Genomic DNA, 20,840 nt, shown 5'->3' on the forward strand with positions numbered 1-20,840 from the left:
ATTGCAATACTTATTTCGAGTATTTCGGACAAAGATTTTAAAGGGAACGGAGATTTTCTGGAATTGTACGATCAAATTAGATTGCCTAATTTTGTAAAAAAGTAGACACTATGGACCTACAATATTTATTTTAACATTGTTACATCAATTTTTTTGATATATATGAACATTTAATATTGTATCTATCTATCTTTCTAATTTTTAATTGGATCACATGAATTAGAGATTATTTTAATTGTTCTAAGAAATCAGTCACATAATAATTTATTAGTTTAATTTGCAATTCGACTCCAAATTAAGAGTGTCAATATGTGAGACTCCTCGTTAATTTAATACAAACACAACACAAAATTAGTAGGTTTGGATTTGAAGTTAACGAATTCGGGTCAAAACGGACTGACCCTTAAGACACGCGTGATTCATTAATGGGTCACTAACAGGTGCGATCGTTTAGACTTGTTTAATTTACTTAAAATTATAATTATATAATTTTGGATCGCCTCCCACACTTTTCTGGATTGTAATTCTGGTGTTTTTTTGTTTAAATTATAATTTTGGACTTATGTAATTAGTTTCATATTTTTGGGAGATATTATGATTTTAAATTTTATGTGAAATTATATTAATCAGATCAAATGAATTAGTTGGGTCAATTCAACTTATTTACATAAACGAGTTGACATGGGTTGAAACGGGTCATGTTGTGTCGATATATTTTAATTAATTTATATAAACAGGTCGTGTCGTGCCAATCCGTTATTTTAATGGGTCGTGTTAGGGTTAAGAAATCTAACCCGTTAAGCTTAATGGGTCATATTCGAATGAACTCGTATCTTATAATATACACGACTCGTTAACATGATTTGCCACCTCTACTCAAGTTAAAAGGCTACTTTGGCTTAAAACTAATTAAATAGAATTCCTCCACTGGAGGAATAATGTGTATATATATATATATATATATTTAAAAATAATCAATAGATTTTTTTTTTTTAAATTCACTTGTAGCAAACCCATGGATAGGAATCTCTCTCCCACGCAGTTTTTTTTTTTTCTAAAGAAAGAGGGAAGCCAAGGCGACCAGAGTAACAACCATCTCCGAATGTGACTATAGGAGCCCCTCCTTATTATGAAATGTCTGGTTTGAGCCATAGTTACTGCCTCAAAGGTGAGTCCGTCACCACAATAGCCTCAAAGTATCTAACAGGTCCAAAACTCATCTCATGACCCAAAGGTCATGCTTTACTACCACAAGTGATTTTAACTTATATTCTGACTCGAACTTCTAACCTCGAAGCTATGAAATATCAACTCATACTAATTGAGCTACCACCTTGGTGGTCTCTCCCACGTAGTTACTACCTATAGCTTTATTTTATCATAAAAGAAAAAAAAACCATTAGTATTTAAACAATGATTCTATTTTGCATGTGATTAATAAGAGAAATGTTACGTATACAAATAGATTATATAAAAATAAATTTATAAAATGTTATGATTTTATATGAATAATAAAATTCATTTTATAATAAAAATATATTTATAATTTAACATAATTACCGACTTTATAAGTTTACTGGTAAATATTTCGAATAAGAAACTCCTCAAACTTTGTTACCTGCACACGTGAGGTATCATATCTTCACTTTCGGCAAAGCTGTTGATCTCGTGGTTCTATGAAGATCATTATTCTTCTCATAATTGCACTTAATTATTATATTAAAGAAAAACTTTGCCTTATATTAAAGAAAACATTAATGTCTATTAACAAAATGACTTATCTATACATTATCAACATCACTGATTCACTAATTTAGAAGTCAGTCGCATCGATCAACGAGTTTGTAAAAATATTTTTCTTCTTAGTAACAAATATATAAATTAAATAATAAAATTTATATTTTCTCATTAACTTAAATTTTTAAAATGAGTGATGAATTTAGCGTTATATCACAATAAAGATTATTTTAAATTTGAATTCTGACTCTATACTTTATTATATTTAATTAAATATTTCATAATATTTTAAATTAGTAGCTAGAGAAATTCACATGATGCAAGCTTGGGTTTATATATAGGCCCATAATTATTTAAGCAAAATTACTTCTTAGGCATCAAATCTAGTTAATAATTAGATTACAAAAAAATCTAGATAATTATCAGCTGAATATTGTATTAATTACTGTAAAGTTTAAACACCTGTCAAGACGATCAGTCCCTATAAACCCATGTCTTTCCATGCACTGATCAATCTTCATAGCTACTAGCCTTTACCCCACCCCCCCCCCCCCCCCCCCCCCCCCCCCCCCCCCCCCCCCCCCCCCCCCCCCCCCCCCCCCCCCCCGAGCACAAACCTTTACCTTTTGCTTTATTTCTTCTTTTCTTTTTTTGTTATTTATTTTAAGATTTGAACAGACGAAATTAATTAATCAATATGTGGAAACGATTTGACTTATTAAGTTTTTTGTCTCTAATCTCTAAGTAATTATACAAATTAGCTATAAAACCTAGCCATGGTTCTCATGGTGTGCCAAAAAAGAATATTATTGGTTATTTTATATTGAGATTTATTATCCATCAGTAACTATTTACTCTCACACTCCACACATATAGTTTTTCTATAGGGTGTGAGAGTTTTTCATAAGATATAGAGATATTTTTCATATGATGTGGAATGTGAGGTGGTGAATAGTATCTGATAAGAAGAATTTTTCTTTATTTTGTCATCTCTAGTCATCATATATACCGACTAATATTATTTTTATCTTTTAAACTTGACCTCACATTCTCTGGCCACGAAAAATCTTTCATTCCATTAGAACTTTTATCTAGCTAATAGCATGAAAAACAAGCATTTGTGACAGATTATTTGCAATAAGAATGACCATTTCGGATAAAAATAGATACATTTTAGCAGGAAATAATCATTTTCACAGGAAATAACTGGCAATAAATAAGCAGTTTTCTTGTAATGGTAGCCATGAAAAACGTTTAAAAGTATCAAAATTATAATTTTTAAATAAAACTTAAAAATTAAAATTAAAATTTTTGGAAATTAAAATGTTCATATGCTTGTAGTAATGATTTCCATATATTTTGTATCCAAAAACTAAAAATTAAAAGAAAAAAGAAATTGTAATGCATCAATTTCTACAAAATTTTTACACATAAACCTTTGTTTTTACTTTTGAGGCATGCACAAACAAATTAGCAAGGTGGGAAACCAATGAAGGTTGGAACTCTCAACTTGGGTCTGACCAGCGAAAGAGATCATGTCCTTATGACCCAATAGCAGTTTGGATTTATCTCAACTGCGGGCTTAATTCCCTTGAACGGCCAATTGCAACTTCAGGTACTGTACTTTGAGTCGGTTCAGCCTAATCCAAAATGCCACATGGTCTCATCTATAGCCTCAAAATCAGACGCTTGCTATTATTTTTTTCTTTTCTTTTTTATTTTTTTTATTGATACGGATAGTCGAACAACGTCCTAACTAATCTTGAAGGTGTGCATGCATAGGCTCTTAGCAATGAGGTTTTCTACAAGTACAATATCTTGGATAATTCATAGAAAAAATCTTTCAATCTGATGATTCTTAGATATTATTTGTATCCTATAGTATCCTAACCTTACACTTTGGATAAAAATCAGACGTCTTGTGTAGATGTAGAACTAGAAGTACTTGATCCTCTGTTTTTCGATTTTATTACCTCCAAAACAACATTGAACAGCATGCGTTTTTATTATTTGCTATTGATCAGTTAAATTTGCAAAGCATGAAATTGTTTGTGAAAATTTATACAGTTAGGGCTAGACTAGTGGAGGGATAATTCATTACACACGTACACTGCTTGCTTGCATGCATGCAGTTGTAAAACACGTCCTGAGATATTGTATCCCATGCATGCATGCACGTACTTATAACGTACGTACGTACGGTAGCCTTTGTTGGCGGTCCTAATTGCGTTTAGTTGTACGTACTGTTAGGGTGGAGTCAACAGTATTACTACTTATATATGTCCAAGTAGTAATTAAACTCAAGCTATATATATCAACAACATTAATTGCGATGAAAATTAACAACTGGTTGCTACGAAAATGAATGGTAAATATGCCAACGGCATGTGGCCTGATTGCACAAGACCCACATCTTCAAAATAGAGATCATGGTTCGACCCCGGCCTCCCCCAATGTATCAAAAAAAAGAATGGTAAATATAAATGATTTTTTGGTCGGTATTTTTCTTGTCGTGATAACATATAAATATTGTTAAGGAAAGTAAGGGTACTCTTATAGGAAACAGTACCCATATATGCAAAAACCAAGATGGATGCATGCATACACAATGATCAAACTCATGAAATAAAACATGAGGTCATGTCCCATGCATTAAATATTCCCAATTTACTAACTTTCTGATCTCAATTAAGCTTAGCCCTTTATATATGTTGAAGTACTACTAGTACTACTGGTCCCATGAACTTGATTTGGGAAACAACATTATAAAACGAGATCAAGTGGATTTGTCTTTCTAATTATAATGTAGAAACAAATTACATGAAAAGAGACAAAAGGAAAAGAAAAAGAGAAGGATATGTTCTGTTTTTTTTTTTTTTTTTTTTTGAAAGAAATGATGAAATATAGAAAGAATAGAAGAAGATGGAGATCAATATTGAAAGAGTACTTCAAAATGACCTCAAGAAACAAGTGCACTTTTTTAACCCTTCTGATCTTCTCTTCCCACCACTATCAATCCTCAAAATCTTAGGCGTGCAACTCTAAGTGGGGTGCCTTATCATGATGATGAGATCGATATCGCAGTATCCCACCAAACCCTTTTAATTTCTGCTTCCTACTTACCAAATCAGCCCCTCATCATCTCTTATATATATTTTCCCCCCCAACTTTTTTTTTTTTTTTAAATCTTTCTGCACAAGTCAACCCCACATTCATTATCTTGTTACCCAATCAGATTGGGTCCACGTCGTCGATCGATCTTCGTCATGATCACCCACCCCTACGATTTTCAACTAACTCTAACTCCCTAGTTCTGATCTCTTTTAATTTTCCTCCTATTGGAACGAACTCCTTCTGATCATATCTACCACCACCGCAACCACCATTGCCAATTCTTCCCGGTCGATCGCTTACTTCCGGCGACTCGTAAACGTTTGAAACACGACACTCCCGGCCGCCGGGAACTCATCCATTGTGCAACTCCGGCATTTCCAACCCAGGGGCTCGAGCGCCTTTGCCACCTTTGTCCACACCTCATGGCTTGTGCATGTAGTCGATACAGACATGGTTGCCGGCCGGAAGACTTGCACCACCTTCTTCAAAACCTGGGCAACATCATCTTCGTGATCATCGTAAATGGACCCAACGAACTCGAAGCTGGCGTAGCTGAAACCATCCTCAGGGGTTACATGAATGGTGGAATAGCGGTCACCATCGATAATACCATTCATGGAGTAACCGCAAGGATCGAACGCAAAATCACAAATAAGAGCACCGGGGTTAATGTCTCCGATACCCGTCAGCTTGGTCATCTCTTTCCCTGCAGAATCGCCGGTCTTTTCATCCCCGGGACGCTTAAAGAATTTGCGTGCGAGGACACGGTCGAGCTCTGTCATGCAGATTTCCAGTGTGTACAGCACGTCAGGAACATGCGGGGTGCTGCCGATCATCACGTGAGCCTCATCGCTAGCAGCAGTGAAAACATGCCAAGAATGGGAGGGGATTTTAGAGGGCATAACCGAGGCCTTTCTATAGCAAAGATTGCTGGGGAGGCAATCTTCCAAATAGATAACTTCTTCCTTGAAGCTGGTGTGGGGAAAGGGCTGTGCCATGGGGAAGATAAAGCTACCTCGAGTGTAGCGGCAAGAGCAGAGAGTGAGGCCAAGGTGACGTGCGTAGAGAAGCAACGGACGGATGGATTTGAGAAGCTGGGTGGTCCCACATGTCTTGATGATGATCTTTGTGGGGTAGACGAAGAGGCTGGACTCTGACAACACGTAGGCATCGAAGAAGTGGTTTCCCACAGCCGAGACCACGGTGCATTGCACAGCATCTAGGACTTGTTCTAGGGACTCGAACTCGAGCTGCCTCAGACCCATGCCTGTCAGCACTGAAGGATCATCTCCAAAGAACTGGAGCTCCAGGCGCTTCTCGAAGCCTTCAAAACCAGAGGCTGCCATTAATAAGTTGTTTGGATGAAACACAGAGAGATTGATACTGAAAGAGATGGTATAATATGGGAGAAATGAATGAGATGTGCAGAGATTGAAAGAGATTAGATATGTAGTGCGAGTGTGGAACTACAGGTGAAAGAGAGAAGTGGTGGTGGATGAAATTTATAGGTGAGAGAGAGAGACAGAGGGTGAGGAAGTGAGGGATGGAAGGCTTTGTTTAGGGCATGCGGGCTATGCAACCAAGAGTAATTATTGCAGGCATAATGAAGTATATAAGATGATGATATGTGTTCCAAATTTTTTTGTGCCAAATCTTTGAGCAGACTACAAGAGAGAATGGAATTTATGCCCACGCGCAATCTTGTTTGTTTTTTTGTTTTTTTTGTCATTAAGCTTTGGTAAAATTCACCAGTTTGTTCCAAACCATATCATTATCTCCCATATATATATATATATATATATATATATATATATGTAGACTCACAGCACATCATTTTCAAAGAACTCTGTGGTAGTCCCCTGCATGCCCTGTCAAAATTTTTAAAGCCCTGCAGGCTGCATGCATGTTTTGGAAGTTTTTAATATATATATTGGTACATATACATGACCATTTTAATGCCATCTTGTGATGATATATATATTACTTTAACTTGCACTCAGTGTGCCATTGGAAACCACTTAGAAAAACAATGCGCAAGCATCATACGGTTATTTTGAAAAAAAATGATATTTATTATTAAAAAATTAATTTTTTTTATTTAGATCTCATATTTATTTACTTTTTTTAAAATAATTATGTGGCGTTTGTACACTTACGATTGCAACTATCATATCTCTGTATATAATGCAAAATCATCAGTCATTTTATTATATATTTCACGAGTATTTTTAGAGATCTCTAATTCAATGGAACTAGTAGATAGCCATCGAAGAAAGATGACATGGTAACAAAAACTTCATTAAATAGATCAGAAAAACATGTTGTCGGTAGTGCTCATGTATGACCACCCAAAAAAACATAAAAGAACAAACAGTATTTTGGCATAAGATAAATATTACTTTTGCTCGTTACAGTGTTTTTAGTAAGGGCAAATAAAATCATCTTGTTGGTGTGTGTTCAGTGGATGCTATTGCTTGGTCAGAAAAAAAAAAAACGAGTAAATTTTTTTTTTCTTTTAAATTATCCTCACATTTTGGAAAGAGCAGAGTCATTGGAAAAACAGGGAGGCATGCATTTTGTGTCTTTTTCCAAGTTCATGTTCAATGACATCCTCATTTTTTCCGCCATTGCATACAGTTAATTAGTTCGAAAAACAACAGTAAAACTTCTTATCATAAGGATAATTATAATGGTGATTATTCTGGTCAATGGAAGATGTTAAAACTGGTTAAAGAAAACGACAACCCATTATAGTGTGATGGGACAATATCATGTCCTTTGCTCGAGATTAGACAAACAAAACGATCAATCTAGCAACAGCTCCTGCACATAGAAAACTGTTGATGATTCAAGAAACAGCAGAAGGAAAATGCATCGATCAAGACTAGTAGTACTGGTGGTCAAAAAATCTGTCAAAAATCATTTATTTGCTTGATAGGCATTATGAAACACAAACATAATCATAAACCAGAACTAGATTTTACGTTGTAATGCATGACAACATTAATGATTTTGGGTTGCTGCTGATCAGGTTAATTTGCCGCTTATAGGTGTTCTCAAGTAGCCATACCCTAAACAAGACAAGACAAAACCGATCGATCGAGCTTTAAAACTCAAGAAAATCATGCATGCAAGGAGCCAGAGCTAGCTGATCATCCTGATCCAGTTCTTGGGATAATTGTGTTATTGGATAATGCAGGAAGTGGTGTTGGAAAGATAGAGATCTAAAAATATGTTACATGCATGCAGTAATTAATGTATGAAAAACAAATAAGTACTGATGATAGAGGCTGTACAGTGCTGTCGATCCTTGGGAGAACAGGGTGTTAACCCAGATCAAAAGCTAGACGTGCCCAATATATCATCAATATTTTTACCTTAAAATAATAATTTAGTTTGCAAAATAAAAACAGAAAGGTGAAGAAAAAGAGACATAAGGAATCAAGCGTGGCAAGTAAATAATTATGAGAATATCCTTGAATTAGGGGGAGATCGAGATCAACCCGTACGTACGTGAGATCAAGGGCACTCGCATCATTTTTATTTCTTTCATATATATATATATATATATGGAAATTCATGAAGCTATATATATATATATATATATATATATATATGTGTGTGTGTGTGTGTGTGTTTGTGTGAGCATGCATTATCAACATTTCAATTTTCGTGTTTCTCAAAGCATTTCGCAATTTTCATTTTGATCTAATTAAACATACATATGTGTAATTCAAATATTCTTGAAAATTAGCCATTAAACCGGTAGGAAATAAGTAAAATAATACACATGTGACAACTCATATAATAAGGATAAATGTAGATAGTATATGAGATCTTACGTTATTTGAGAATGAAAAATTTTTGTTCTTTATAAGGTTCTAATAGGACTTCAATTATATTATTGACTAATCATTTTAGAATATAGGCCATATAATTTGATCATTTCATTAGGACCTTACAACACATACAACCCTTAACGTAATTTTGTTTCAAATGAGTGACATTTTTATAAAAATAACATCCTTTTATAAAAATATTATTAATTAATTAGGATATGATTGTAGATATATATTACTCGGAAAATAAAGTTGCTTTTGATGTCTAGTACTAGACTTCAATATGAGAGGTAGTAGTCCTACAGCAGTATTTGTGAAGGAAAATAAAGCAATATTTATAATTAATACTTGGTGGGGTTCTGTTCTAGCTAGCTGTAAGGAAGCTAAGTAACCTTCATAAACTACCTTCCCCATCACATTTTCACAGCTTCTAGCTTGGCTTTTAATATAAGACTTGTGCCCTAGATTATACCAATTAATAATTCAGCATGCATGATCCTTTCTTCTTTCTCCTCTTTTTTTTTTTTTTTTTGGGAGGGGATAAGTCTACATAATTTAACATGATCAGATCTAAGGAAACTTCCACATAAAAGCTATATATAGATAGGTAGAAAAGGTGTATATTAAGGGAAAGAGTGGAGAATAGGTAGCTGCTAGGTATACTATATATTATACAGGAAGGGATGATGGAAAATTGTGACATTTTACACTCAAAAAAAAAAATGTTGGGAGTTTGAAAGGTGTTGATGAATAATCTTACATTACATGTGGATAAGGTATTGAATATGTTTATAAGGAATGAACAATCACCTCTTATATAATCGGTACGTTTGATGAGATGAATTAAACTTATAAATTTCTTGAGTGTTTGTGGTGGAATGATAGATGGAGAGAGTATGCGTCATGAATAAATGTGATGGTGTGTGGGTGAGGCTTGCAGCCTCCATTATGACCACAAACCCACCTCTTTGTGCTGCACGCGCAATACCAACTTGCAAAAAAACAACACTATTTCAAGATGTCGACAAACAAAAATGGTCAAACACTTGCCCCAACTTTTTATACCAAATGTTGAATCAGATGATCTTACTTAAAAAGTCTCAATTACCAAACTCTCTCTCTCTCTCCATCTTGGGGGGCTGGTTAATGGTGTTTAGTTTCATGGAAGATTGGGAAGCAAAATTAAATTAGGATTTTGGAAAGAGTTAATTTGAAAGAAAGAAAGAACCAGCTAGCTAATTAATCAAATTAAGATTGGTCCCACAAATAAGTAAGTAAGGTATATAAACATAGGCATGATCTCCAACCTCCCATCCAAATCATATAAGTCGATGCAGCCCTGAACCCACCTCCCATGATTGGTCCCACTCATGATCAGCCGTATGCGCCCCCCGACAACCACCGTGGCAAAGACCCATTCAGCTATACACATCATCTAGCTAATGTGCCCCAACTCCTTGGCACATTGGGTCCATCCTTGTTCCACTCCCCTACTGCATTTTTGGGACATGGATTCCCCACTGGGGTCCTCCATCTCATCCATCGGCTGCGCCACTATTGTTGCTGATGATCTCTAGTACTACTTTGCATATATATATATATATATATATGCTATGTATCAAGCCAGCTTTAGCCGCCAATATTACATATTTATATATATCGTCTACCAAAATATTATTGCATATGAAAATGACTTGTACATGCATGTCTACGGTTTTTTTTTTAAAAAAAAAAAGTGAAATCTAGTAGAAAAAAACACATTGGAAAATATTATTTATATTTGCATAACAATACGTGTTGATGTATCAGTTATTTATGATATCCTAAAGATTATTATGAAATTTAAAATTTAAAATTTAAATTTAAAAATAAAAATGATAAAATGGGTTTTGTACATGTATGTAAAATTATAAATAAAATAAAATATAAATACATATAACACTCCATTACCATTCAAAAACTTTAAGTATGGATGTGCACGAAATTTGCACGCTCTGGTATACATGTATTTATTGTTTTAGAGCACTAACGACTAACGAGCAGCACATGGTGCTACTGTAGCATGCGCACAAAAACTATCCCACGGTTAATATATCGGAGCCCCACCACCAGATCTTTGTTATGGATCTGCCATTGAGATGAGTTTTGGGGTTTCATTTTTCATGGAACATCACTGATCTCTCAGTTCTTTTATCTTTTGGAGTTTTGATGTCATTCTTGATAAATACTTTTCCTAATTTGAACAATCTGCATTAAGTGGCCGTACGTGCAAACCGACATGGATTTCATGATTATGGGGTCGTTTAGGATTGTGATGAAAGCTGGTAAATGACAATAAGGAGGCCAATTTATGTTTCTCAAGAGATTCATGCATGCATGGCAATATTAATGCATGATGGCTGGCACATGAATGCATGAATATCTGCCATGCATGCATACATGATATGAATGCTTATAAGTCGGCCTTTAGGATTCACATGCATGCATGCGACTGATATCTATTAATTCAGTCAAAAAATAAAAATAACAGGTCGACTCAAATCTTTGTGGATTTGGAATATTAAGAATCTTGATGAATGCAAGAACACTACCAGTTTAAAAGAAAATTTTAAAAAGTTATGTAGGCATGCATCTAGAAAAGATCTTGACAAATGACAGACAAATAGTACTGTAGTTGATCAGGGTTCTTTTCTTTCAATATAAACTCGGGAAGATAAAAATGGTCATGATCATGGAAGTGAAGGGCATTCAATGGTGTGACAAAGGGACCTCCAAGCATTAAAAATGTGCAGTCTTAATTAATCTACTTAGATGGCTCCCACAAGAGAATCATGCATACATCTTTGGCGCTAAAGAGTTTTGGAAGCAAACAAACAAGACATGTTGGGGGAGTTTTTTTTTTTTTTTCTTATTTTTTGAGTTAGTCTATGTATATAAAGGCTGTTTATGTAAATCCATATAATTATATTTAAAAAAAATTAAAATTACTATAATATTTTTTTAAAATAATATTTTTTTATCTTCATTTATCAATAGAACACGTAATCTCCTATTTAAATTGTAAATAAAATTTCTCTTTTTTATTTTTTTATTTTTTTGATGCATTTTGCAGAGGGAGTCCCCACAAAGTCACAAACAGAAGCTTATCATCAAGCCCTCCAGGGTGACCTAATAATATATGTAAGTGATATTATCTTTATGTCACACCTCGAGCCCTGCCCCCTGGCCTAGCTAGCCAGCCTGCCACTCCCAAAATCTATCTCGAACTAGAAGGATATATAGCTAGGGGCATGGGAAATATAGAGAAAGAAAGAAGCATGATCATTCCTCTCGTGCTTTGAAACCCCAAAGCTTCTCTCATATTTTTCTTTTCCCTTTCTCTGGTCTGTGTCTATTTTTTTTTTTTTTTTTTTCCTGTTAAAATCCGAATCTCTCTCGATTGCTCCACGCAAAGCATGATAATCATTTTCTTCCCCCTCCCCTCTCTCTCAAAGCTACTCATGAACAGTAAGTGCTTTACTGTCTTCAATGCCCTATTCATAACTTAATTACATATTTTTTTGGTATCTCATTATAATATATCTCTTTGCTTATCCTAATTTGACATTTGTTATACATTGATCATAAGATTTGAACCATCAAATCTCTCTTGTTTTTGTTGGGTTCTTCTAAGAGTACTAAACCATCTCATGCTCTTAAATTGAGTGGCAGACTTGCAGCATGCACTACATTTATTTCTACATGTACACTATGTTGGGACCTTATTATAGATCAAAGAACAGTCACAGCTTCTATGGGACTTAGGTCTCCCAAAAGAAGGTCTTCATAATTGGATCATATGTCTATCAGATACATAGGGAAATCATGAAATAAAAGGGTTTAATGGAGTAGTAGTAGTAGTAGTTCTAGCTATCTATAGAGTGCTGACCCGGATTGAGATTGTGTTTGAGTTTTTTTTATTTGAATTCTAGTGAAAGTGAAACCTTGACTAAAAAATTGCTACTTTCTGATCATACAGTGCTGCTGACATAAACATGCTGTCATTCACTATGCTTAGGATTGGGCCAACTAGATAGAGAGAGATTAGGTGTGCAGGGGGTGGGAGTTTCAAGAGATTCGTAGCTCTTTTTGAAGTCATTGAGAATGTTGAAGAGGGCCAGGCATGGATATGTAAGCATGGAGGCCATCATGTTCCCTCTACTTCAAACTCTCTGTCCTCACCTAAAAGTACTAGTCATTGATCAACAAAGGACCCAGCTTTCTACATTGAGTAGTGTTAAACATAGTTATAAATTATGTAAACACTATATTCTTTTAAAAAAAAAAAATATCATCTATTATTAAAAAATTAATTTTTTTATATAAATTTTATATTTATTTATTTTTTTAAAATTAATATACGATATTTATACATTTTATGATTACAAATATCATTTCTCTTTTCTACGTATATCTTCACAACTCAAAACCCCGAGCTGCCATCCCATCTCTTACAATTTTTTTTCATAAAGACAAATCTCTAAGATGTTGGAAAAGCCTTTAAAGCTCTTGCTATCCCCCCCCCCCCCCCCCCCCCCCCCCCCCCCCCTCCCACCTTTTGGAATGAGTAAGATGGCTTAGTGTGATTAGGCTTTTTGGGAAAATGTGGACCATAAACACAGCATTGCCGACATCCTTTTTTACCCTCTTAATCCCTGTTTCCATAAGTGCTTAATGCAAACCAATTAGAGTCTACTTGTACACCTCTTATGATTACCTTTCCTTTTTTAAAAAAACTTTGAACAAGGATGGGGACTGAAGCAAGCATATCTCATTGGAACCCCTTAAAATATTCTTGTTCCAAAGTTTAAACTTTATCTTCTAATTTTGTAGTTTAATTTGTGAACTTTAATCACTTCTAAATTAAAATTACTATGTGGCTGAGCTTCATCAAGAAGATCAGGTTTCGGTTCATGTACGCGTGTTCCCCGATTAAGATACTATATAATTTAGATTTCATAACTTATTCATAACGATAGAGTTCTTAAAACCCTAATCCATCTTGATTGATTAATTGTCCCCAAAATAACTTAACTATCTATATTAAAACTAAATTCACTTATATTATGTCTTATTAAAAAAAATTATAACTTGTCCCAAAAGCTTAAACTGATAAAAAGATATATATTTAATCATTTTTATTAAATTAATCGGCTCATTGATGGAATATTTAATTAAAACACGTACGCTGATACTTGTGACATTATCACTTGTCTAAAAAACTTAAACTTATGAAAAAATATAGATTTAATTATTTGTATTATATTTTTAACAGTTCCAATTGAAAAATTGAAAAATGTGATTCACGAAAAGAAGAGTATCTTACTATATATATATATATATATATATATATATATATATATATATGTAATGCAAGGTAATGATTATGATTGGGTTGTGATATGTAATGGGTGAATTATGTGCCTAAGTATTGTGACATTATAATAGAGCTTTGTATTAATTATTATATAAAAACATTAAATAAAAAAATAAGAAATTAATTAATTAATCGGCTTGTAATGAGTGTTAATTAATTTTTCTTATTGAATCCGGAAATGGGCAGCTAATAATTAAAATCATATTAAATATATAGGTGAAATTTAATTAATGTTCTAAATATTATTTTCACTTTCTTCCTTTAAAGAAGAGAATTCTTTGAGAAGTAAATAATGCTGCTAATCTTAATTTCCACCATTCCCCACTGAGGTTCTCTGTCTACTTAAAAAGCAAAAGGGCCAGGTTGCTGTAAGAACTGCATTACTGGGCCTGACCATAGTGGGACCTATCTCTCGTTTTTGTGGGCCATCATTGAAGGCCGATGGGCTAACACCTTGTAACACCCTGCCCTAATGGGTCTGGTGATTTTGGGCTCTGCACAGATCAATGTTAATTATTTTTGTGAAAGGAGTAAATTATATGCTGGGAACTCCTCTTATCTCACACTATTCCTTGGCCTCCTGTCCAACCTACTCCTCCACCCCTTCACCACCGCCACTGCCGTAAACCACCTCCGTGGCACCATGGCTAGCTGCGGTTCTATCATTGTTACACACTCCACTTCCTTTCCCCACCCTTTGCTTCTAACCTCTTTTCAAGCATAGAATCAATCTTCCCTTGAACATCAAGATTCACCAGCCAAAGCATGTTCAAGGGAAGATTTTTAGGTCCATTCTACTAGCTAACTTTATTCTCTATGCAACCTGCGAAAAACTGATTTGAGGCTCATTATATACGGTCAGAATGCAGCCATCAGAGGACTGAAAAATGGCATAGTCTCCTGCTCAGCTTGCACAAAGACTTTCAGAGAATTAAAGCATCCTTGAAACTATAAAAATCACAGCATCATACATTTCTGCCAACTATGCCTTCTTTGCAGCAGCAGATGGGCACTTTCCCAATGTGTTCCACGCACTATATAATCCCCACAAGTAACCCCGGCCTATTTACAACCAAATACTTAAAAACAAAGATTCATAGATAGAAGTTCATGATTAAAGATAAGAGAAATGATTTATACAAATCTTAAATAGACAAGTCACGTGCAAGTCTTTGTATAAAAGTAGATCCTATCTTAAAAAAGTGTAAAAAAAATAATTTTTCTTTTTTACAAATAATTTATACGAAACTTGTTTATTTAAAACATATATCTAACATTACTCCAATTGGCACAAGCAACAAAAAAGATGCAGTTGCTTGACAGGGATACCAGCAAGTTTCCATTTGTGAGAGCTCCAAGAGATTTCTACCAAGAAAGTTGCAGTACCCATATGTCCAGCCCACCCAATCTGTTCTGCATCAAAGAAAACTTCAAGTAATTGGTTTTAGTTTGAGTTGCGTTGGAGAAGAAGACCATGATGATGTGGAGTACGCTTGCTTCAAATACCCTTATAATATGTAGAGCGGTAGTACTCTATCGTCTGAATAGTACCGTTCAAGTGTACCGTTAGTTTATTTTTAATTTTATATTTTTTAATATATTTAAATAATTTTAAAAAATAAAAAAATACATCAATATATTTAAAATTATTTTCTTAATTATTAAGTAAAAATAAATAAAAATAGCAAGCAGTACACCTAAGGGTAGATTTTGGACGGCAAAATAGTATTTCTCTAATACGTATTCCCAAAACTACAAGTTTTCTTTCGGAAAAGACGTCATATATCTTTCCAATAATATCTTTTACGTTAATTACTACCATAAACTACACTCAAACATTTCTTACAGATTGATAATTTCGTTTCTCCATCATCTTACTCGTTTTCTCTACTTTTTTTTTTTAATAAAAAAAAAAAACAATAAAAGTCAAAGACAAGTGTCGGCGATAAAAGAAAAAAAAAAAAAAAAAAAAAAGAGATTAAATTCATAATAGTAGGAGCAGTTCTGCTTCTGCAGGTCGGAAGTTGACTTTTAACGGAAATAATTCTATAATTGTCGTTTTATTTAATGAGATATGATATTTAATTTTTTTAACCCAAACAGGCCTTAAAATTAACAATACTTTATTTATATTTAGCCGAAGCAGAATAATAATTATTATTCCTTCCTTCTTTCTTTGTTATTTGATTCCTCTCCCTCTAGCCGACGCTGCTCCCACCACCGTTTACACATTACTCCTTCCTTCCAACTTTTCCCTCTCTCTAGTCTCTCCCATGGATTTCTTCACCTCCGTCTTCACCGACGGCCCACCCTCCTCCGATTCACCCCAGCTCCAATCAATACCCCTTCTTGATGATCATCCTGTTCCCGACGACCCCAACCCCGTTCCGAGCACCGCTTGGAGTTTCGGCGGGTTTATCAAGACTTTCGCGCGCGACCTCGAGGAGCTCGGATCCGGTTTGAAGAAAGAGACGGCTGTCATTCGGGAAGTCGCCTCCCGCGCTGTCAAGGACCTCCCGGCTTCCCTTGATGCCGGCGCCTCCGTCGCTCAGGATTCGCTCGAGTCGGTCGGCCAAGCCATCGACGACATCGGGAGTTCCGTCTGGAAATCCACGGCCGTGATCATCTCTCACGGTAGGGACACGCTTCTAGCCCTTCATCCTGACCCCGATTCCTCTGATACTATATCTATTAATGATCGAAGAACCATCGCTAGACGATCGACTAGTAGTAATAGTCAGCGTTCGGATATGAAGCCTTACAGTCGGTTCGATGCGCAAGTGCGCTCAATTCAGGGTGATATGAATACGTATTTGGAGGAACCGGAGGACGTGGATAGGTACAACCAGTGGAAACTAGGGTTTTTATTGGAGGAGAAGGTGGAAGAGATTGAGAAATTGATCGGGCAGAATGGTGTAATTGGAGAGATTTATGGGAAGGTTGTTCCGAGTAGGATTGATAGGGAGACCTTTTGGAGTAGGTATTTTTATAGGGTGCATAAGCTAAAGCAAGTTGAGGATGCAAGAGCTAAGCTCGTCAAAAGAGCGATTTCCGGGGAAGAAGAGGAGGATTTGAGTTGGGATTCTGATGACGAAGGTGAAGAGAATAATGGGTCTGATTCGAAGGTCGATTCAAGTGACCCTGACAACGTTGAAAGTGTTGAAGTTGGATTGGAACGACAAAATGAAGAGACGGGTGGTGGCGTTGTCTTGGAAGATAGATCCGATGAGAAAGTGGTGTTGGAGGAAAGGAGGAATAGTGTGGAATCTGGGAGAGATAGTGATATTTCCGTTGTTTCCAGCCAACCGTCGCCGGAGGAAGAGGACCTTGGGTGGGATAAGATTGAAGACATTAGAAACAGTGATGAGAACAAAGTGGAGGATGCTGTTGGGAGCGCAAGTAGGCTTGATTTGCATAAGCGGCTGGGTGCTGCTGAGGAGGAGGAGGATTTGAGTTGGGATATTGAAGATGAAGATGATGATCAACCTGTTAAATCGTGATTAATTTACGTTTTGAAAATTGCAATTGTTCTGACTCAACAATGTTGAGCTTATACTCGCCCGGATTGGGTTTTCCTGCCAGTGTTCATTCATATATCTGTAATATTTTGATTATAATATTTCCGGATTTCAGACCGTACCGGAAAAAAATCCAACCGGTTGCACACCCTTAAACCCTACGTTGTTCTATGTTTATTTTGTCTAGCAACGACATTTGGGGGATTCCATATATGGCTTTTTTGGATAAAAATTGCCAACAAGCTACTTGACTTTAAAATGTTTCGCGTGGAACCACCTCAGAGGTTTTGTCACCGTTTTGCAATTTCAGCTGTTCCATAACTTAGATGGAGCACTTGTACCATTCATCTTATCTGCTTCTATACTAATGTTCCTTTATAGCTGGACTTCCATAATGAACTTCATTATACATTAAAGATTTTACCCGTAGGGCATTGCTTGCTTTATGAAACCGGCATTCAATTTTAAATTCCTCTTAAAGATTGTTCTTAGGTTAACAATCCTTTCTACCATGTAGTGGCTTCTTCTTGTTCAAAGTTTATAACAAGCTAAACACAAACGAGCACTATATACGGCAACCAGAAAATGGAAAACAGTTAACAGAAAATAATACATTTACCACGCATGATTTAGGCAAATGAAAGGCTGCAATCTGCATGTAGGAAATGAAAAAAAAGCATTTTATACAGCCCGCACACTTGTAAAATAGTATAGGGAAAGATAAGTCATCCACAACTATGTCTCGAGTCTTAGACGATAATGTGTAGTACCATTTGATTCATCAGCTAAACCCCAGGCCAGCAATGTAAACCCAGGATGACTAATTGTCGCCCTGTCTCAGCATCCGCAAAATGGAAAGGAACAGGTTTAGAATGTCAAGATAAAGATTAACAGAGGCCCAGATGTACTCATCATAAGTGTAGCGCTTGATTAGGTTGTCGGTGTCATAAACAATGTAGCCCGAAAAAATTATAGCACCAATTGCACCATAAATAGCAACAGATGTTGAGCCAAGAGGGAAGAACATCTACATAGCAACACAAGGCCCACCAAGTCAGATCAATAATGCCCATGCACTTGCATGAGAATATGTTCATAGTTCAGAACATAGCCAGGTAAATGAAAGTAGACATATTACCTGGATAAACCCAGTAAGGATAAGGACAAAGAGGCTGGTGAATAAGATTGGTCCAAGATAGCTGAAGTCTTTGCCCTTCTTAGATGCCCAGAAGGTGTAACCAGTTAAGGAGGAAACCACAGCTGAGGTTAAAATTAATGCTTCAAGCACAAGTCTTCCTGCAGGCACCCAATGCAAAATAATAAATCCTAAGAACCTGTATTTCACCCTTGAATTCACAGCAGGCAATCTAATGGGAGAAAGAAATAAACTTACCATCAGTGTTAGCACAGCTTACTCCAACTGTGAGGCTCAACGACAAGGTGAACAATCCAAGGAAGATAAAGTTCAAGGGATGCTTTTGTTGATACTTATACAGCGGCCACAGCACTGCAAAGACACAGGTTGGTTAAGACGCTGAAGCTAGAATATCGACAGACGACAATGAAAGCAAGACACAGAGTCCTCGAGAAAGTGAAATTGAATGAGGGTAAAACAGCAGATGTAAAGCTCAACCATGCATAAGCCAACCATTTCAAGTAATCTACATCTCTAGCTGAGAGGATCACCTACTTCAGCCTTCGGGTTTGACATCAATATGAAAAACCATAATTCTTCTTTTAGTGGTGAGTTAAACACGATTCACCTGATGAACCTTGAACCAACAAGCACACCCTCCGCCAGTTTTTCTGGGTGGAGGTGTCATTTGAGCTAGAAATAATGAGTTTCAGAGAGCTCCACAAAAAGTTGTCTACAAAGGCTCACTCAAAATGATAAATAGAACTTCAACTGCACGTAGTTAGGTTGAAAATTTCCCCTCTGAGAATCCCATTAGCAACAAAAAATCTCCAATTTTTTTGGTGGTGGATAATGATATTGGATAAATCCATAGGTTTACGTTAAATAGGCATACATAAACAAGAAGTGATAATGGGGATTCTCATGTCCTAATCTCAGGCTTTTCTAATAAGCAAGCATCGAATCCCGGAAATGAGAACATGGTAAAAGCGATCAAACTCAGAGATACCGCGAACAAATGAACAAAAAAATCAAAAGAAAATACACAAATAATGAAGTGCGAGGAAAATTCGAAGCCCAAGCGAGGATCTGAAAGGGACTAGGCTACGTACAGATGAAGGGGAGGAACATGAGGAAGAGCAACAGCCCGGAATTGCCCCTGAGCAGATCGTTGACGTAAGGGGAAAGAACGGTGACGGAAGAGACAATGGTGGTGAGGAGGAACTGGGCGGCGAGAATCCCGTAGACCTTGCGGATAAAGCCCCATCGGAGCTGGTTGTCACCGTGGCTTAGACCCGGGTACAGGGTCTCCCCGGACTCTAGATCTACCTCAAGACCACCACCCTTCGTGCTCACACCCGCGTATCCGTACATCCTCTCTCTCTCTCTCTCTCTCTCTCTCTCTTCTCGCGGCCGGGAGATGGGCGGAAAAAGGTAATATGGGAATGTAACTTTTGCTTGTCGGCGAGGTAAAGAAGACTCCCAAATTTTCAGGTGACTTCGTGATTCCAAACAAATTAAGGCTACGTTTGGAAAGTAAACGATCTCAATTTATTTTAATTTATTATTATAATTTTTTTAAATTTTAATATAAAATATAATAAATAATTTAATTTTTTTAACTTTCAAAATAATAATAATAATAATAAATAATATTCTAATAATATTTTAACATCTGAACTCAATTCAACTCAACTCAATTTAACATTCAAATGCACTCTAAAATTTGGGTTAGGCTGTGTTTGTATTATGAATTAAATTGAGTTGAGATGATAAAATATTGTTAGAATATTATTTTTTAATATTATTATTATTTTAGAATTTAAAAAAATTGAATTATTTATTATATTTTATGTTAGAATTTAAAAAAGTTGTAATGATAAGTTGAGATGTGTTGATGATCCAAACGTACCCTTAATTACATTTTATCTTCCAAACTTTCGCTCCATTTATAATTTATTTTTAAAACTAATAATTGTATTAAAATGAATCCTCAAACTTTTAAAACTTCACAATCCTCATTTTGTCTTACAGCAACATTAAATCTAACAAAAATTTAATGTACGTGTAATTCATGTGCA

At 35.6% G+C, this 20,840-nt stretch overlaps 3 protein-coding genes across 3 annotated transcripts; 1 reads left to right on the top strand and 2 right to left on the bottom strand.

The window, feature by feature from the left end:
• Positions 1-4,514: 4,514 nt before the first annotated feature.
• On the bottom strand, positions 4,515-6,331 carry LOC121246772 (S-adenosylmethionine decarboxylase proenzyme 4-like). Its single transcript, XM_041145052.1, has one exon. The coding sequence runs from the start codon at positions 6,195-6,197 to the stop codon at positions 5,148-5,150; it is 1,050 nt and encodes a 349-aa protein (XP_041000986.1). The 5' UTR covers positions 6,198-6,331; the 3' UTR covers positions 4,515-5,147.
• Positions 6,332-16,268: 9,937 nt separating this feature from the next.
• On the top strand, positions 16,269-17,741 carry LOC121246773 (BSD domain-containing protein 1-like). Its single transcript, XM_041145053.1, has one exon. It carries the CDS (start codon positions 16,380-16,382, stop codon positions 17,604-17,606), a length of 1,227 nt encoding a protein of 408 aa, XP_041000987.1. The 5' UTR covers positions 16,269-16,379; the 3' UTR covers positions 17,607-17,741.
• Positions 17,742-18,222: 481 nt separating this feature from the next.
• Positions 18,223-20,272, bottom strand: LOC121246774 (BI1-like protein). Its single transcript, XM_041145054.1, has 4 exons — positions 19,872-20,272; positions 19,018-19,131; positions 18,763-18,920; positions 18,223-18,651 (listed from the first exon to the last, which is right to left on the bottom strand). The coding sequence occupies exons 1-4, from the start codon at positions 20,131-20,133 to the stop codon at positions 18,445-18,447; spliced, it is 741 nt and encodes a 246-aa protein (XP_041000988.1). The 5' UTR covers positions 20,134-20,272; the 3' UTR covers positions 18,223-18,444.
• Positions 20,273-20,840: the final 568 nt, after the last annotated feature.

Source organism: Juglans microcarpa x Juglans regia, chromosome 1S, assembly GCF_004785595.1.
Source record: "Juglans microcarpa x Juglans regia isolate MS1-56 chromosome 1S, Jm3101_v1.0, whole genome shotgun sequence".
Lineage (NCBI taxonomy): Eukaryota > Viridiplantae > Streptophyta > Magnoliopsida > Fagales > Juglandaceae > Juglans > Juglans microcarpa x Juglans regia.